This window comes from Pteronotus mesoamericanus, unplaced genomic scaffold (assembly GCF_021234165.1).
Source record: "Pteronotus mesoamericanus isolate MK-2021 breed Mesoamerican mustached bat unplaced genomic scaffold, CSHL_Meso_final contig_226, whole genome shotgun sequence".
In the NCBI taxonomy this organism is placed as follows: Eukaryota; Metazoa; Chordata; class Mammalia; order Chiroptera; family Mormoopidae; genus Pteronotus; species Pteronotus mesoamericanus.
This window is the reverse complement of record NW_026555093.1, coordinates 904,104-921,082: the sequence shown is the minus strand read 5'-3', so window position 1 is coordinate 921,082 and position 16,979 is coordinate 904,104. Positions and strand designations below refer to the sequence as shown.

The window sequence follows — 16,979 nt, the reverse complement described above, 5'->3', positions numbered from 1 at the left end:
TGAAAATTTAGTATTTTTAAATAGGAGGCCATTGTGTATGATCATATGCACGATCACACAACACCAAAGAACCGTACTGATTTTACATTGTTAAGTAAGAGTTACAGAAAGATTCCTACTACAAATAAAAGATTACGGGTACCTCTCAGAATAGAACCAGATATGTGAATTCCAATGCATACCTGGCACATTTGCATTGCAGGGACCCCCATTTCCCTCCAAACACACTCCCAACCCGACATTGCACCAGGCACATTTGCTTTGCAGCTATCTAAGTAAATGATCTCTGTGGACTCATTGTCCGGGATATTGTATACTAGGTACACTGTCAATTTCAAATGAATGAATACATCTTGGAACTGAAAAAGAATGATTTGTTTCTGCTTTCTGCATCCTGACAAGTATCTAAGTGATTCCCATGTTATAGCTGAAGTAAATATAAACTACAAATCATGATTATTGGAATGGTTTTATCATGGATTTAGGGCTGTAACAACAATGTACGGAATCCCATGAATACGTACGGGGTGGATAAAACAAAGGAGAAATTGGGTCATCACATAGATATAGAAATACTCCAAGAAATTAACCACGATTAAAACAACAACAACAACAACATAGCTTAAGCATTCAGACAGAAGTACAAAACAGAACCCTGACAATGAAATGAAGATTGTGGGGCGGGGCGCGGTGGTGGCGCATGGCAAGGCAACTTGGGTGGAAGAGGAAAGGGATAAAAGGATTCTCATTTTTATGTTGCAGTTTCGGGGAAGAGAGCCAATTGCTCTGCTCCAATCCTAGTATAGTTTCTTCTCCCACTATTACGGAAATAAGCCTCGGGTAATTTTCAGTCAACTAAATTCCTGTGGTGGGAAGAGGAAAAAGCTAAACAAAGGTAGAATCACTGGGATCAATGTCTTTTTTTTTTCCCCTCCAAAGGCAAAGGTGGATGTGTGAAGCTGGTAACAGGCAAAGACACTTGGTTAAGAACCCCTGTCCTGAGGGGGGAGATGGTTTCTTGCAGAACGAGATGCAGGAGGTGGTTCTGCTCGGCACTCAACAGTGGCCACATCTCCACCTGCAGCGATTTGATGGCTTCCGTGTCCTTCTCGTGGGTAGCCGTGACCAAGGACTGGAGCAGCAGAAAGAGCTCCTCTGGAAGCTGGCCACTGGCCTCCTGCCCGTGGCTGTCGAAAGCCTCCCAGAAGTACACGTCCAAGGTGTGGGCATGCTCCGGGAGGAGTTTGGCGGGTGGTGGCCGCAAGAGCAGCAGCAGCAACACACGGGACACCTGGCAGCAGACCACCATCTCCCAGAAGGCGCCTAGCAAGGCACCTGAGGGCGTGGCCACAAAGCAGGCAGTCGGAGGGCACAGTGTGGCGGGCTGGACCCTGGCCGCGCCGCGGCGGAGCTGGGGCCCAGGCAGCTGCACCTGGAGCCTGCAGCAGGAATGGCGGTGGCGGCTGAAACGGTTGGCTGCCGTGTTTCTGCGCCAGGCGCTGCAGGCGTGTGAAGACCTCCGAGGCGCCATTTTAGTCACGCGCCAACAGCTGGCAGGAGGCGGCATCGCCAAGCGCCTGAGGCGCGGCCAGGGGCAGGTGGAGCGGCTGTAGCTGGGTGGCGCGCTGGAAGGGGACGGCAGCGGCAGCCGGCTGACCCAAGTCGCACAGGGCGGCCGCCAGCTCCAGGCAGAGGGTGGCGGCAGCCGGCTGGCCCAACTCAAGGTGCAGGCGCACCGCGGCACCCAGGGCGCTGGCAGCTGCCTGCAGCGGCTCCCCGTAGGCGGCGGAGCAGACGAGGCGCTGGCGCGCGTCGCGCTCCTGCCGCAGGAAGAGGCGGGCGGCCTCGGTGAGCGCCAGAGCTTCCCCGGGCCCGTGGAAGAGCGCCTGATGGCAGCGCGCATCCGCCAGCTGGCACCAAGCCGCATAAGGCAGGCACTGCTGAGCGCGCAGCTTGTGGCCCAGCTGTCTGAATAGCTCGGCAGTCTCTGCCACGTTCGGCTTCCGCAGGAACCGCTTCTTCAGCTTGTTCAACACCTGGCGATACCGGGCGATACCTGGCCAAGTAGTGCCCGGCATCAGGCCCCGGGGCCGAAAAGCCACCCAGGCTAGCAGCGGATGCGGCCATGTTCCCAGCTCGAGTGCTTCCGCTGGGTGGACTTTGCGGGTGCAGGATGCTAACTGCGACGTGACCTGCGTCCTGCTTGGGTCGGCTGCCCGTGAGCGCTTGCGCAGGAACCCGCAATGGAGCCCCGCGCCCCCTCCTGGCCGTGTGTTAAGTAAATCTCAGGTTCCTGGGGCCAGGCCTTGCCTGCTGCAAAGTGCACAAACAAATCACGGGTCCTGGGGCAGGGTCTAGCCAAGCGCCCTCTGTTGCAAGGTGACAGCTTGTTACCCCGGTTGCTATGGTATCTCCCAGCATGCCTCAGACAACAGGATCGAAACTAAACTCGTGATCCCGCGGGACCATCATTCCGATTTCGCAACTTTCTTGATTGCCCCCACCCCGACTCCTCAGTCTTCCTGTCAAAGCCCTTTGTTCACTCCTCCATCCCGCACCCGGGTTGGCATGGCACATTCACCCTTAGTCATGGCCTTGCACTCCACTCCAATGGACACCATCCTCCGGGGAACTTTGATGGGCTCTGACTTGCTCAGAGGCAATGGGAGAGTCTCCCATACCCCATCCCCACACCCACCTTAGCCAGCCTCTCCCACCCGGGGCCATGCCAGGAGAGGCTGCTCCTCTCATCATCCCCGACTCCACCCTCACACCCTGGCAGACCCCACCCCCGCCCCTCCCCCACCCCTCCAATGAGTTTGTCCCACAACCACCATGCAGACAAAGTGACTGAAGCAGGCACGTGGGTTTCTTAAAAGTTTAAACAGTTTATTTTCAACGACATTGCCCAAGGCACCAGACAGGCCCCGGCTGCTTGGGCTGTGAGCAGGCCTGGCGCCCTAGGCTTGAGGCCCGGGGAACCCTCGTCCTGATGGGCAGCTACTCCCAGTCCGGGGCCACCAGGGAAATGGTGGTGCTCCCAAAGAAGCCACTGAGCAGTGCGTTGTTGTGGATGGCCATGTCCACGAGCTGTGGGGTGATGCGCCGGCAGCCGTTTCTCTGGGCCTCGTTGCCCGCCAGCTCCAGGACCGTGGCGATCAGATATTGCAGGACGGCTGCGAGGAACACAGGCGCGGAAGAGCTTAGACGCAGGGCATAGTGGCGTTCCCGCAGGAGGCGCTCCAAGTGGCTCACGGAGAAAAGCAGCTCAGCTCTGGCGTCGGGGGTGCGGTTCCGCCTCTGGTGACCGTGACCGTGACCGGACGACCGTCTACGGTTCCTTCGACCAGGCATGCTGGGCGCTGGGCCTAGCTCTGCAGTGCGCTGTGGAGTGCTGCGGTGCGGTGCGGTGCGGTGCGGTGCGGTGCGGTGCGGTGCGGTGCGGTGCGGTGAGATGCGGTGAGATCTGCCAGTTGGTCCCAACCTCTCTAGACAGCCATTCCGCAGGCCCCTACTCCGTATCCTAGCAACCACGGAGCGGCCGCTCGTTGGCAGGGCACGCGCTGTGCGACACATAAGTTCCACGAGGTCACTGCTTTCCCATTGGCCCCGGCGGGCCTGGGCGTGGGCCTGCAAAGAAATGGCGCTGGCAGCACCCTGCCCACGCGGCGCACTGGACCCTCACCTTGAGGGAGCTCTCTCTTTCCACTGGACAGGAGCGTTGTACAGAAAAAGCAACAAAGGTGCATGATCCGGTGGCACCAGGTATACACTTGTGGTGTTGGGCGGCCATCACAACTGTCTACTTCCAAAACGTTGGAACCACGCCAAAAAGAGCCCCCTGTACCCATCAGGCAGTCATTCCCCACTGCCCCGCTCCGCTTCCCCTGGCCAACAACCTCTCCTCTCCCCGAGAACCCAGGCAAACAGGTACCTGCTTCCCGTTCACAGAGGTTTGCCTGTTTTGGAGAGATGCAACCATACAATAAATAGGTGGCATTTTGTGTCTGGCTGCTTTCACTTAGCATAATATTCTCATTATGGTTCACTCACATGATAGCATGCATCAACACTTGAATTATGCTAAGTCCATTGTATGGGTGGACTACATGTTGTGCATCCATTCGTCAGTTGATGAACATTTGGGTAATTTTCCCCTTCTGGCTGTTGTGACTAGCGCTGCGGTAAACATTCCTGTACAGGGTTCTGTTTTCAGTTCTTCTGGGTATGGGAGTGGACTTGCCAGGCCACATGGTAATTCTATGTTTAACTTGCTGAGGAACCACTCAACTGACTTCCACAATAGCCGTACCATTTTGCACTCCCAACAAGAGTGTGTGAAGGTCCCAGTTTCCCCACATTCTCACCAAAACTTGTTACTTTCCTTTTGTTTTGCTTACAATAGCCATCCTAGTGGGTGGAAAGTGGTATCTCATGGCTTTTGTTTGCATTTCCCTAATGGCTAATAACGTTGGGCATCTTTTCATGTGTCTCTCGGCCATTTGGACATCTGCTTTGGAGGTAGCAGATGTACTTTCAAGTCCTTTGCTCATTCCTAAAACTGGGTTGCTTGTCTTTCTGTTGTGAGAGTTCTTTATGCATGCTGGAAAATAGGCCATTATGAGACATATGATTTGCAAATGTTTCTCCCATCCTATAGATTGTCCTTTCACTTTCTAGGTAGACCTTTTGATGCAGAAGTTTTTAATGTGGCCCTGGCTGGCGTGGCTCAGTGGACTGAGTGCCGGCCTACAAACCAAACAGCTGCCTGTTCAATTCCCAGTCTAGGGCACATGCCTGGGTTGCGGGCCAGGTCCCCGGTAGGGGGCGCGCGAGAGGCAACCACACATTAATGTTTCTCTCCCTCTCCTTCTCCCTCCATTCCCCTTTCTCTAAAAACAAATCAATAAAATCTTCAAAAAAAGAAAAAGAGGAGCTTAAAAAAAAAGTTTTTACCTTGCATGGCATACAATTTATCTTTTTTTTCTTTGTCTTGTGTGGCCGTGCTTTTGCTCTCATAATTTGTAACTGCTGCCCAATCCAAGGTCATGGGGATTTGCACCTATGTTTTATTCCAAGAGTTTTATAGTCCCCGTCTTTACATTTAGGTCTGTGATCCATCAGAGTTAATATCTGTGCATGGTGTGAGATTGGGGTCCATAGTCATCCTTATGTCTGTGGATATCCAGTTGCCCCAGGACTCTTTGTTGAAGAGATTTTTCATTCATCCGTTGAATAGCATTGGCACCCTTATTGAAAATCAACTATTTATTGATATATGGGATTATGTCTGACTCCAAATTCTAAAACATTGACCTATAATCATTATGCCAGTGCCACACTTTTTAGGATTGCTGTAGCTTTGCAGTAAGCATTGAAATTGGGAAGTGAGAGTCTTCCAACTTTGTTCTTCATTTTTGAGATTGTTTTGGCTGTCTGCATCCCTTGCATTTCCATGTGAATGTTGGGATCTCCTTGTCGATTTTGACAAAGAATCCAGGTTAGATTGTAACAGGCATGGCATTGAATCTGTATATTGCCTTGGGGATTATGGTCACCTTAACGATATTAAATGCTCAATCTACTAACACAGGATGACCTTCCATTTATTTCAGTCCTCTTTAGTTTCCTTCAGCTGTGTTTTTCAGTTTTCAGAGTACAAGCCTTACACGTCTTTTGTTAAGTTTATTCCTCAGTATTTTATTCTTTTTGATGACACTGTAAAAGGAATTATTTTCTTAACCTCAGTTTTTGGACTGTTCCATGCTAGCATATAGAAATACAACCGATGATTGCACGTTTGGGATCCTGCAACTTTGCTGAGCTCTTATTGCATATTTGAATAGGTTGCTGTGTTTCTGGTGTATTCTTTAGTGTTGTATATGTGTGTACACACACACACACACACACACACACACACACACACACACAAACATGTCATCTGTGAACAGAGATAGTTTTACTTGTTCCTTTCCAATTGGGGTGCCTTTTATTTATTTCCCCTGCCTATTTGGTCTGACTAGAACTTTGAGTACAATGTTGCATAGAAGTGTTAAGAACAAACATTCTTTTCTTCTTCCTGATGCTAAGGGGAAAGCACTGAGTCTTTTTTTTTTTAAAGCTTTTATTTATTTATTTTTAGAGAGGGGAGGAGGGGGAGAAAGAGAGGGAGAGAAACATCAATGTGCAGTTGCCTCTTGAGTTCCCCCTGCTGGGGACCTGGCCTGCAACCAAGGCATGTGCCCTGACTGGGAATTGAACCGGCGACCTTTTGGTTCACAGGCTGGCACTCAATCCACTGAGCCACACCGGCCAGGGCTGCCCCAGTCTTTCACCCTTATGAATGATGCTATCTGTGGGTTTTTCATAGGTGCTCTTTATCATGTTGAGGAAGTTCCCTTCTATTCCTATTTTGTTGAGTTAATTTTCACGAGAGGGTGTTGGATTTTGTCAAATGCTTCCCTTCCCTCAATATCTATGAGTTGATCATGAGGTCTCCCATCCCCCTGCGTTCTATTAGTATGGTGTATTACATTGATTGATTTTCATATGTTACATTCACGGTCATTGTGTATAGTGAATGGTCCATAAACCTTCTGTTGAAAGCGTAGGTGTGGATCAGGAACACTGCTTGAGGGTAAGTGTGTGTGTGCATGTGCGTGTGCGTGTGTGTGTGCGAAGGGATCTGTAGCCTGATGAAAGGCCAAAGCATTTGGGGGAACCTGCAGGATGGTAGGCTGCCCATGGGAAAGTGGTGGTTGAAGTGGCTGGAGGAGAGGCTGGCAGGAGCCAAGACTCAGAGGTTCTGGTAAGCTCTGCTCAGGTTTTGGAATACCTTGTAGGCTATTGTGAGCCCACTGTGGTCATTAAGCTCTGGAGTGGCATGGCCTGATTTGTTTCTGTTAAGATCATTCCGGCAGCCGTGTGGAGATAGAATAGAGAGGATTGAAATTGGAGTTAGAAAGTTGCTGCAGCATCTCAGTCAAGAAATGTGTGTGTGTTGAACTTCTTGAGAAACCATCAAACTCTTAGCCCGCTCCTAGGGTTTTGGCTTATTTCCCCAACTTAGCACAATACACTGGAAAATGTAAATGATTGGTAGCCTTCCTACTGCTGGTGAAATCTAACAGTTGCAATTTGGGGTTTCTGCTCACAAAGGTATTTACTTGATTTTTTCCTACATATCCCACTAGCCCATTTTTTTCAAGTTAGAGGATATTAAGTCTCATTTGTGAAATTTAACTTATTCTCATTCCCCCCCCCCAGTATTGCTTCTGGGGCATGGGGGCAGAATACAAAGTATAGTAAACAAAGCATTCCCTTACAAGAATCTTTTTTTTAATTCATTTGAGGACACTTTCCTTCTTTTCTCCCTCCAATCCTTCCTCCGTCGCTCCCTTACTCCCTCCCTTTTCTTTTCCTTCTGCCTTTTTCCATTTCTTATTCATCAAGAATCTCCCCTATTCTACTCTCTCTTTGCTACACCATCTTTTACAAAGAAATCTCTTTTGGCTTTGGATAGGTATTTTCTCCTGGGATATATTCTGGTTTACTTGTAGTTAATTAGTTTTAGACAAATTTTAGATTTCTAGTCTTTCATATGCAGGACACCAATGGATCTGAGATTATCAGGGTCCTTGCAGTTTTGTCGTTTCATCAAGTCTAAAGTTAACCATCATCTCCAACTTCATCTCAAATAATACAAAAACTATGCTAAAAGTCAACGTTGTCCAACACTTAGTTGTGACTTTGTCAGTTACCCTGTTTTAAACAGTTTATTCTTTTTAGACTCATAGCCAGGGCTACTAATTTCTTTGTTCACCATTGCTCTGTTGCATCTTGCTTCTTTCTTCTGTGTTCAGTTTCCCTATATTGGAAGAACATCTTTAAAGGTATTCTTTTAGAGAGGCTTTGTGAGTAGTCAACCCCCTCAACTGTTGTTTGAAAAAAATATCTTTACTTCACCCTCGCCTTTGATCGGTACTTTAGTTGGGTTTGACATTCCTTGCTATTTTTTTTCTCCTGGCTGCTTTAGTAATATGAGTTTCATTTTATTGTGGCTGGTGAGAAATCTTTTGTCAGTTTATTATCAATTAAATAGTACTGTGTCTTTTCTTTCAAGTTTGCTTTTAAGATCTTCCCCCTTTTCTTTGTGGGCCTATGGTTTTCCCATGATTTGTTTTTGTTGTTTCTGTGTGTGGCTTGTGCTTTCAAAGGATGAGGAATCATGTCTTTTTTCATATTTGGAAAATTTCCAGCCAGTATCCCTCTGAATGTTGGTTTACACCTTCTCCCTATTCTCCTGTTTGTCATTCCACTTAGCTATCTTTGGACCTTTGCATTTCCCCCCCATATTTCTTAATCTTTTATACATTTGCTATCTGTCCTAGTTGCGTTCTGAATAATTTCTTTAGGTCTGTCTTCCAGTTCACCAAAGCAGATAAATCTGCTTTTAAACCCATTCCCTGAGCTTTCGATGTTACTGGATATGTTATTTTGCATTTCTAGAAGTTCCATTTGGTTCTTTTAAGAAAAATAAACAACAGCCTCCTCTTTTTTCTTTTCTTTTTAAACATATTTTATTTTTATTGTATTTTTCCCATTACCCTTTATCCCCCTTATACACTCTTCCACCTCCACCCATCCCTTCCTCCTCACCACCGGCAAGCACCACACTGTTGTCCGTGTCTGTGAGTTCTTTCTCCTTTTTGCGTGATCCCTCCACCCCCCCCCCCACACACACCCCCCTGACAGCTGTCAGCCTGCTCTCTATCTGTGAGTTTGTCTCTATTTTGCTTGTTAGTTCAGTTTGTTCATTAGATTCCACATATGAGTGAAATCATATGGCATTTATTTGTCCTTTTCTGACTGGCTTATTTCACTTAGCGTAATGTTTTCCAGGTCCATTTTATGCTGTTGCAAAGGGTAAATTTTTTCTTCTTTATGGCCACGTAGTATTCCAATGAGTCTCTTCTTACTTCCACAGAATCTTGTTCTTTCTTATTTTTTCCTAAGTATCTTAAACAAACTTATTTGATACTCTCTGTTGGTTCCATTATCTGAAGCTCTTGGTGGTCTAATCCTGCTCATCATTGCTGACAATCACAGAAGGTTTGTTCCTTATGTGCTTTACAAATTTGATTGTGATTTTAGGGATTTCTCGGCAGAGCTTCATCTGTGGGACGTGTGTGAGGTCTGAACTGAGGATGTGTCTCTCCAGAGAGGTATGTTTGCTTCTGCCAGGATACCCGTGGTATCTCTGGATGGTATTTTTTTTTTTTGCATTAATTCGTGTGTTTGGAGTTTCCTTGTGTGAACAGGAGGTATTAATTCCACCCCTAGACCAGCATGAGAATAGCCCTAGAATTGCAAATTATCAGGGGAAGCATTTCATTATCTTCCACCAGAACCCACGAAGAGACCAAACTCCCTTTTTATCTCCCCATGGTGAAGGCAGATTTTTTTTTTCAGTGTATCCTTTAATCGACTGTGTGGCCTTTGTCAGGTGCCAAGGCTTTTCTCCTTTCCCTGGTGGTCATTAAGTCTTACTTGCCTAATGGAAATTCAAATACCCATTGATCTGCTATTTAAATTCTTTGTTTTTTGACACCCGAGAGTCACCTTCCATGACAAACTCATCATGTACATCAAAGGCGATATTTATTAAAGTTTATCCAGCCTTTTAAGGCACTTTGTAGCAGGAGGGCTTTCACTAGTATGCACTATTTCCAGAAATGGAGATTACATTCCTCTTTATAACTCACACAGCACTGAGAAGCTCCCACTAAAGTTCTGGAAGAGGACTGTGATGATGGGCAACGTCTTTCATGAATAGGCCTAATGTATTTACAAAATAGAAGAGGCAGCTTGTTGAGGCAGAAAAAGCCCCCGAGTTAAGTGATGTGGGTTACAGGACTGACTCTGTCACTTGCTAAGTCTCAGTTTCTTCATCTGTAGAAATGGGGCAGTGGTACCAGTTCATATTAATATAAATAACCTCTGCTGCAAAAGACTGGCTTAGGTATGCTTGTTCTGAGCTTCCACAGACCCCTTGTCATTACCTGTTGTTACAATTGTCTGTGAATAAGTCTGTCTCCCATGGTGAAAGGTGAGCTCCTTGAGGGCAGAAATTGTACTTGTCTCACCCTACCATGTACAGCAGAGTAGTCAGTGAATGAAAAACATTGGAAACTTGCATATTTTTAATCTGTTCTCTTAAGTTGTTACATTTCTAAAAGAATAACTCCCGTTTTACAATTATTGGTAGGCTACCAGCACAGCACAAATCTATTTTTATTGTATATAAATTTTATGTATAGAAGTTCCAAATGGATAAGAGTTTGTTGATTCATTCACCATATTACATAAGAACTAATTTTGGAAACTTGTTGGACTGGCATAGCAGAGTATTTCAGTAAATTTTGCTCCTCTTGTTATTCAGTTGATGATGTGTCCCTAAGGCATGTTTTTCCTCAATAATAAGCCTTTACCTGTGTGCATCACAACTTTAAATATTTGTTCAAAGACATTTTCATGTGCGCTGACTCATATGCTTCTCACAACAACCCCATGAGATAGGCAGCGAAGGTATTGTTGCTGCCAATTGACAGATGAAGAAACCAATGTTCAGAGGCGTTAATTGAGTCGCCACACACCAGACCAAAAGCAAGTTTGTGGCAGAACTGGGCCTAGGATGACACCGAGCTCCTCATTTCCCAGTCTAGTGGGTTTTTGTTGTTGTTGTTTTGTTTTGTACACAATCCATTAGTTTAACCCGGTTGCATTTTGTGAGGTTGCCTCAATGACATTTTTGTATCTCATCTTATTCCTGTTTTCCAGCTGCCCCTCTCTCTACTTCCCTTGGCATACTCTGTGCTCCACCGGGGCCTCTCTCTCCCTTCCCTGAACATGTCCTCTTGCAATTCCCTGCCCCTGGATCTTTGCATCTGTTTCCACCTCTTGGTGGGCATCCACAATCCCCTGACACCACAGGATGAAGCCTATGTGAATCAGCCATGCTAGATGAGATGTCCCTGTCCTTGAACCCACGGAGTAGTCTACGCCTTATTCTACAGTCATTTTCATACTTTTAAAATTCACTTTACTCCAGTTCCTTTGTTCTGTGCTCCCACAGCCTCCTGTGCTCCGGTCTCTGTTCTCATATTGCCTTATGTTGTAGGTCTGCTTTCACCCCATGACTGTGAGCCCTCCTAGAGGACTGGCATCTTGTCTGGTTCATCTTCTCTTGAACATCCTGGAACGCAGTAGTTTCTCCAAAAAGTGTTGGGTGAATGAATGGGTGGATGAATGAATGGTACCTAGCAGGATGCATTAGATATGCCAGTGTGAAATAATAATGGTTGAACTGAGTCTCCACCCAAATCTTATTTCTTCTCATCCTATCACAGTGGGGGCCAAAAGTATTCTTAATTCTGCTTCAAGCTATCACTTCCATTCATGCCTTTGATTCTATCCCATCCTGCTTTCCCAGGTACCTCACTCCATCAATTACCGTCTCTCTCCAAAATCTCTAGTCACTACACCTTTTTTGACTGGCCCCTTTCCCTGAAGTAACAAACATATTCAGATCTCCCTTCCCATTATAAAGATAAGTATCTTCAACTAGATGGGTCTCCTCCTCTTTCTCCACCTTGCAGTATCAAACTATGAGCCTCATTGTAGAGTAATCCAGCTGGACCCTTTTGGGGAACCCTTGAGTGTCAATATCCTTATATACTTTTCCCTTCGGTTGGTCAGATGGCCCACAGAGGACTCTTGAAGTTGTCAGAATTTTAGGGTCACATTCAGAGAAGACCGGGAGTTTATAGCTTCCGGGACACATACCTCCACTTAAACCCTGTGTTTTCAATATGGAGTTCCGGCCCTCCACTGGGCTTGGGAACTCCCAGTCCAGAGTCCCTCTGCTTTACCCTCTCCAGGGAATGACACTCCAGCCTTCTGTCAGGTCAAGAAAAGGCCAGACCCTCGGTGCAGTCAGGTCTGGACTGCAGGAGGGAATTTGGAAGTGCTTCTTCTACTTTTTAAACAGTTTTCAAACAACCCTCCTTATGTTGGTGCCCATCCCCTTCATCTCCACTTCCAGAGTTACCTTTTGCAGCCTTTGAAGATTCTTCTTAGGGGTGGAAGGGCGGTAGTAAATCAGGATGATTTTTGGCTTTTCCTACTTAGGGCTTAGGATTCCTCGTTTGTGGTCTTCTTGGGTCTGCCAGGTCAATTACTACTGAACCATCTGTTTCTCAGCATTGAAAATGTAGTTGTCTTCTTTCCTGCTTTTTCAGTCTTTTCAAATATAATTTTATGGTAATTTCAGCGGGGTTCTGGAAGGTGGTAAAGTTATATGTAGAAGTATGTGTTCCACCTTAACTATACATCATGGTGGGCATGGAGGTCTGCCTGCCTGCCTCATTCACCCTACGCAGCCCTGTTACCAAGCCACTCACCCTAAAGTAGCCTGGACTCAGACTGTCTCATCAGGCTCTCTGATTCATTCTGTGACCATTTTTCCCTTTCAGCTCTCAGCCCCAAGACCATGTACTCCAAACCAACTTCCTATCCATAAACGTCCAGGCCATACTTGAAGTTCACATGACTTGCCAATACGTCTGCACTACACAACCTGTCTACCCTCTCTGACCTCTAGCATTTCCACATACTTTTCCAAGTCTGACCCCCATAACTTTATTCCTTCTCTCTAAGTATGATGCTGATTTCTTTCAGACTCAGGCTAGCCCTGGTCCCTTCTATTCATTCAAATAATTATATTGGTGACAGTGATAATTACTAAGTAATGAACATTTATTATGTAATGCTAACTATGGTAAACACTTTATACACATGACCTCATCTCATTCTTCATCACAGCTTTAAGCGTTATGCGATAGATGCCATTTATTAGTCCCATTTTGTAAATGAAGAAACAGAGGCTCAAAGAGGGAGAGTGGTTTCCCGAAATTCACCCGGCTGGTAAGAAACAGAGATGGAATTCAAGGCCTGGTCAGCCCAAGCCCATGCTCTTCTTATGACACTGTATTGCCTCAGTCAAGGCATCAGAGAGGGAGAGCTAGAAGGCATAAGGTTAGCGCCTGAATTGGAGAGAGTGGCCACCATCGATGGAACAAAAGGTAGGCCATGAAGAAAGATGGGGCTAACAAAGAAAATCCTTCACTAACTTCACAGATTTGAATTGCATTGACCCAGTGATCTTCACTTGTGCACGGGATAATTTACCATGCTTATCTACCCACACAGGCGGTAAGTTAGTGCACCACTATTAATCAATATGATACACACCAACACAGCTTAAGACGATTTATCACAATTGTAAAAGATGCCTGATTATTTTTTTTCCAGAAAGGAAGTTTGAATTCCGTTAATCAAGCTAAGACTTTATACTGCTTCATAGCCTGGCACAAAAGTGAGCTGTCATAACAATAAGCCTGAATCATGAAGAAAGCATGCAGTCATATTTTGAAAACACAATATAGGGAATTAGAGAGGAGTAAGATCCACATAGGAAAGATTTACATTGACTTTCCATTCAAGATGGTACAATGAGTCCATGCTATGGAAAGCTTGCCACTCCAAACACATGGCAATGATGGACAAAATATGAGAAGGTAAAATCAAAAAGGAACACGCAAGACAGAAAATAATCATTGTCTCTCTGTTGAACTGGCAGTCTTGCTGGACTGGAAGCAAATACTGGTAGCAAAAAAGTTAATTTCCTGCAGGGTATAAGAGTCCAAATGTACTCTGAGCAAGGTGGAGGACAAAAGCCAGGCTTACTGCTTAAAGCCAAGGACTAACATTGAACTCACCAACCCCTGAATGTATATCTGACAAAAAAAGAACTACTACCAACTCTGTCAGGGTCGTTGGCTCTGGTGAGCTGCAGTCCTAAGGAGGTGAGGATGTAGACATGGCCTGACCTCACAAGTAGGAGCTGAGCTAAGTCACCGGCTGGTTCTGGGAGTGGATCTCCAATATGCCCGAGAGCTCTCTGGAACAGTGATATAAATATGTCTTGTAAAATAGTTCTGATCCTAACAACTGACTGGTATTTTGCAAGAGTGCAGTAAGAAGAAAAAAAATGCTGAAAAGGTTGACTTCCTTCTATCATAAAGCTTCTCCTTTTGCAACAGGTAAAATTAGAGAAGTTGGAAAACACTTTTTAGAAAGTGGGGATTTTGTGGATGTTTACAAACTGTAAAACTAATCTAGGTGTTCTAATGGGGGGTTTTAATGGAATTCCCATCCGCCTGAAGGCTTTACCTTCAGCATTCCAACCAAACTCTCTCAGGAAGGATCAGAGAGAACCCAGAAAACCTCCCCTACGTTTCTGACTGCGGGAAGAGACTAGCAGCCACTACTGAAATCAATCCAGAGACATCCCCTATAATCCTTTCAAAACAAAAGACTTAATAAGTAGAGGTAAATTCATCAAAATCTGTTTCCTGAAAGCACTGGTAGAATCTCATCATAGATGGTGTAAAACCACGGAGTCAACCACTGAAATACCACCAGACCCACCTTTTCTATCTTCACTAAGTTACAAAAGCCTTAATCTACAGAGAGAACTTTAATAGTGTAGCCTGGGAACAGTGGTGGATATCAATGCAAGTGGTGGGGAAAAGGAAGAAGAGGAAGGTCTACCCATGGAAGAAGCAGTTGTGAAGGCCATATCCCCAGATGCAGGTGCACAGTTCCTGTGAAAGCCTGGGGTTTAGTCAAAACATTAGAAAATACCCTCTCCACTATATCTCATCACCACAATAATAAACAACAAAGAAAGGTAACGGTGGAATATAGCTGAGACAGCTGTGAAAGACAAACGCTTTCTAGGAGTAGCACAAACAGGAGACCCAAAGCCAAGCAAAAAGATAAGAGGAGTATGAAGTCTCTGGTGCCTTTATTGGCAACTAACTTTACTTCTGGTGACAAGAGCAATAACAAATTCCAAACACAGCTCAACTCCTGACTAGATTGACACAAATCCCTTCATCAAACACCTAACAGAATGAAAATGTGCTCTTCTCAAGACATATTTAAAACTTTACCCAAGGATCAATTTTCCTACACAGCATTAGGCTTTCAACAAAGAGTTATGAGGAATATAAAAAGGCAAGAAAAAAAAAGACAGCTTGAAAAAACAATAAGCGTCAGAATCAGATTTACATATGAAACGTGTACTAGCCTGCTCAAGCTGCCATAACAAAATACCAAATCTGGGTGGCTTAAACAACAAAATTTATTTTCTCACAATCCTGAAGGCTGAAAGTTCAAGATCAAGGTATCAGCAAGGTTGATTTCACCTGCCACCTCTTTCGTTGGCTTACAGATGGCCACTTTCTCATTGTGTCCTCACATGGTCTTTTCTCTGTGCATGCACATCTCTGGTGTCACTTTCTCTTATTGTAAGGAAATCAGCCTCATTGTATTAGGGCCCCATTTTTATGGCTCCCTTTAACTTTAATTACCTCTTAAATGCCCTATTTCCAATTACAGTCACACTGAGGGGTTAGGATTTCAACATTTGGATTTGGGGGGAATGCAATTTACTCCATAACAAGATAGATGTTACAACTATCAGACAGAAAATTTTAAATAACTATCATTTATATATTAAAATAAAGTACTTAGAAATAAACTTAACCAAGGAAGTAAATGACCTGTACTCAGAAAACGACAGAACACTGAAGAAAGAAACTGAGGAAGATACAAGTAAGTGGAAGCATATACCATGTTCATGGATTGGAAAAATCAACGGCATTACAATGTCCACGCTACCCAAAGCAATCTATAGATTCGATACAGTTTCAATTAAGATACCAATGGCATATTTCACAGATCTAGAACAGATATTACAAAAATTTATATGGAACCAAAACTGACCCTGAATAGCCTCAGCAATCCAGAGAAAGAAGAACAAAGTTGGAAGGATCACAATACCTGATATCAAACTATACTACAGGGCCACTGTAATCAAAACAGTCTGGTACTGGCATAAGATCAGATACATAGATCAATGGAACAGAATAGAGAGCCCAGAAATAAACCCAGGTCTTTATGGTCAATCAATATTTGACAAAGGAGGCAAGGAAATACAATGGAGTAAAGACAGTCTCTTCAATAAATGGTATTGGGAGAACTGGACTAGTACATGCAAAAAAAAAAAAAAAAAAAAAAAAAAAAAGGAAACCAGACCACCATCTTACACCATACACCAAAATAAACAAAAAAATGGATAAAAGACTTAACTATAAGTCATGACACCATAAAAATCCTAGAGGAAAACAGAGGTAGTAAAATTTCAGATATCTCGTGCAGCAATATTTTTGCCGCTATATCTCATAGGGCAAGGGAAATAAAGGAAAAATAAACAAATGGGACTACATCAAATTAAAAAGCTTCTGCACGGGTAAAGAAACCATCATCAAAATGAAAAGGGGACGTACTGCATGGAAAAACACAATTGCCAATGAAACCTCAGACAAGGGTTTGATCTCCAAAATATATAAAGAACTCACACGGCCGCACACCAGAAAGACACACAATCCAATTGAAAAAATGGGCAGAAGTACCTGAACAGGCACTTCTCCAATGAGGACACGCACAGGGCCCATAGACATATGAAAGAATGCTCAACATCATTAGCCGTCAGAGAGATAGATGCAAATTAAAACCACATTGAGATATCACCTCACACCTGTCAGAATGGCCATCATTAATAAATCAACAAACAACAAGTGCTGGTGAGGATGTGGAGAAAAGGGAACCCTAGTGCACTCTTGGTAGGAATGCAGACTGGTGCAGGCACTGTGGAAAACAATATGGAATTTCCTTTAAAAAATTAAAAATGGAACTACCTTATGACCCAGCGATTCCATTGCTGGCAATATACACTAAGAATCCCGAAACACCAATTAGAAAGAATTTACACACACCCACGTTCATAGCAG

General features: G+C 44.8%; 2 protein-coding genes across 2 annotated transcripts; both read right to left on the bottom strand.

Moving 5' to 3' along the window:
- Nucleotides 1–421: 421 nt before the first annotated feature.
- On the bottom strand, nt 422–2,422 carry LOC129069559 (40-kDa huntingtin-associated protein-like). The gene is given in 3 exon segments (XM_054572229.1): nt 422–1,384; nt 1,419–2,039; nt 2,041–2,422. Coding segments are annotated over 3 exon segments (1,182 nt in total). The 5' UTR covers nt 2,128–2,422; the 3' UTR covers nt 422–910.
- A 578-nt stretch (nt 2,423–3,000) lies between these two features.
- On the bottom strand, nt 3,001–3,354 carry LOC129069558 (histone H2A-Bbd type 2/3-like). Its single transcript, XM_054572228.1, has one exon. The coding sequence runs from the start codon at nt 3,352–3,354 to the stop codon at nt 3,001–3,003; it is 354 nt and encodes a 117-aa protein (XP_054428203.1).
- Nucleotides 3,355–16,979: the final 13,625 nt, after the last annotated feature.

Coding starts and splice junctions, on each gene's coding strand:
- LOC129069558 (XM_054572228.1), bottom strand. CDS start 3,354: ATGCCTGGTCGAAGGAACCGTAGACGGTCGTCCGGTCACGGTCACGGT.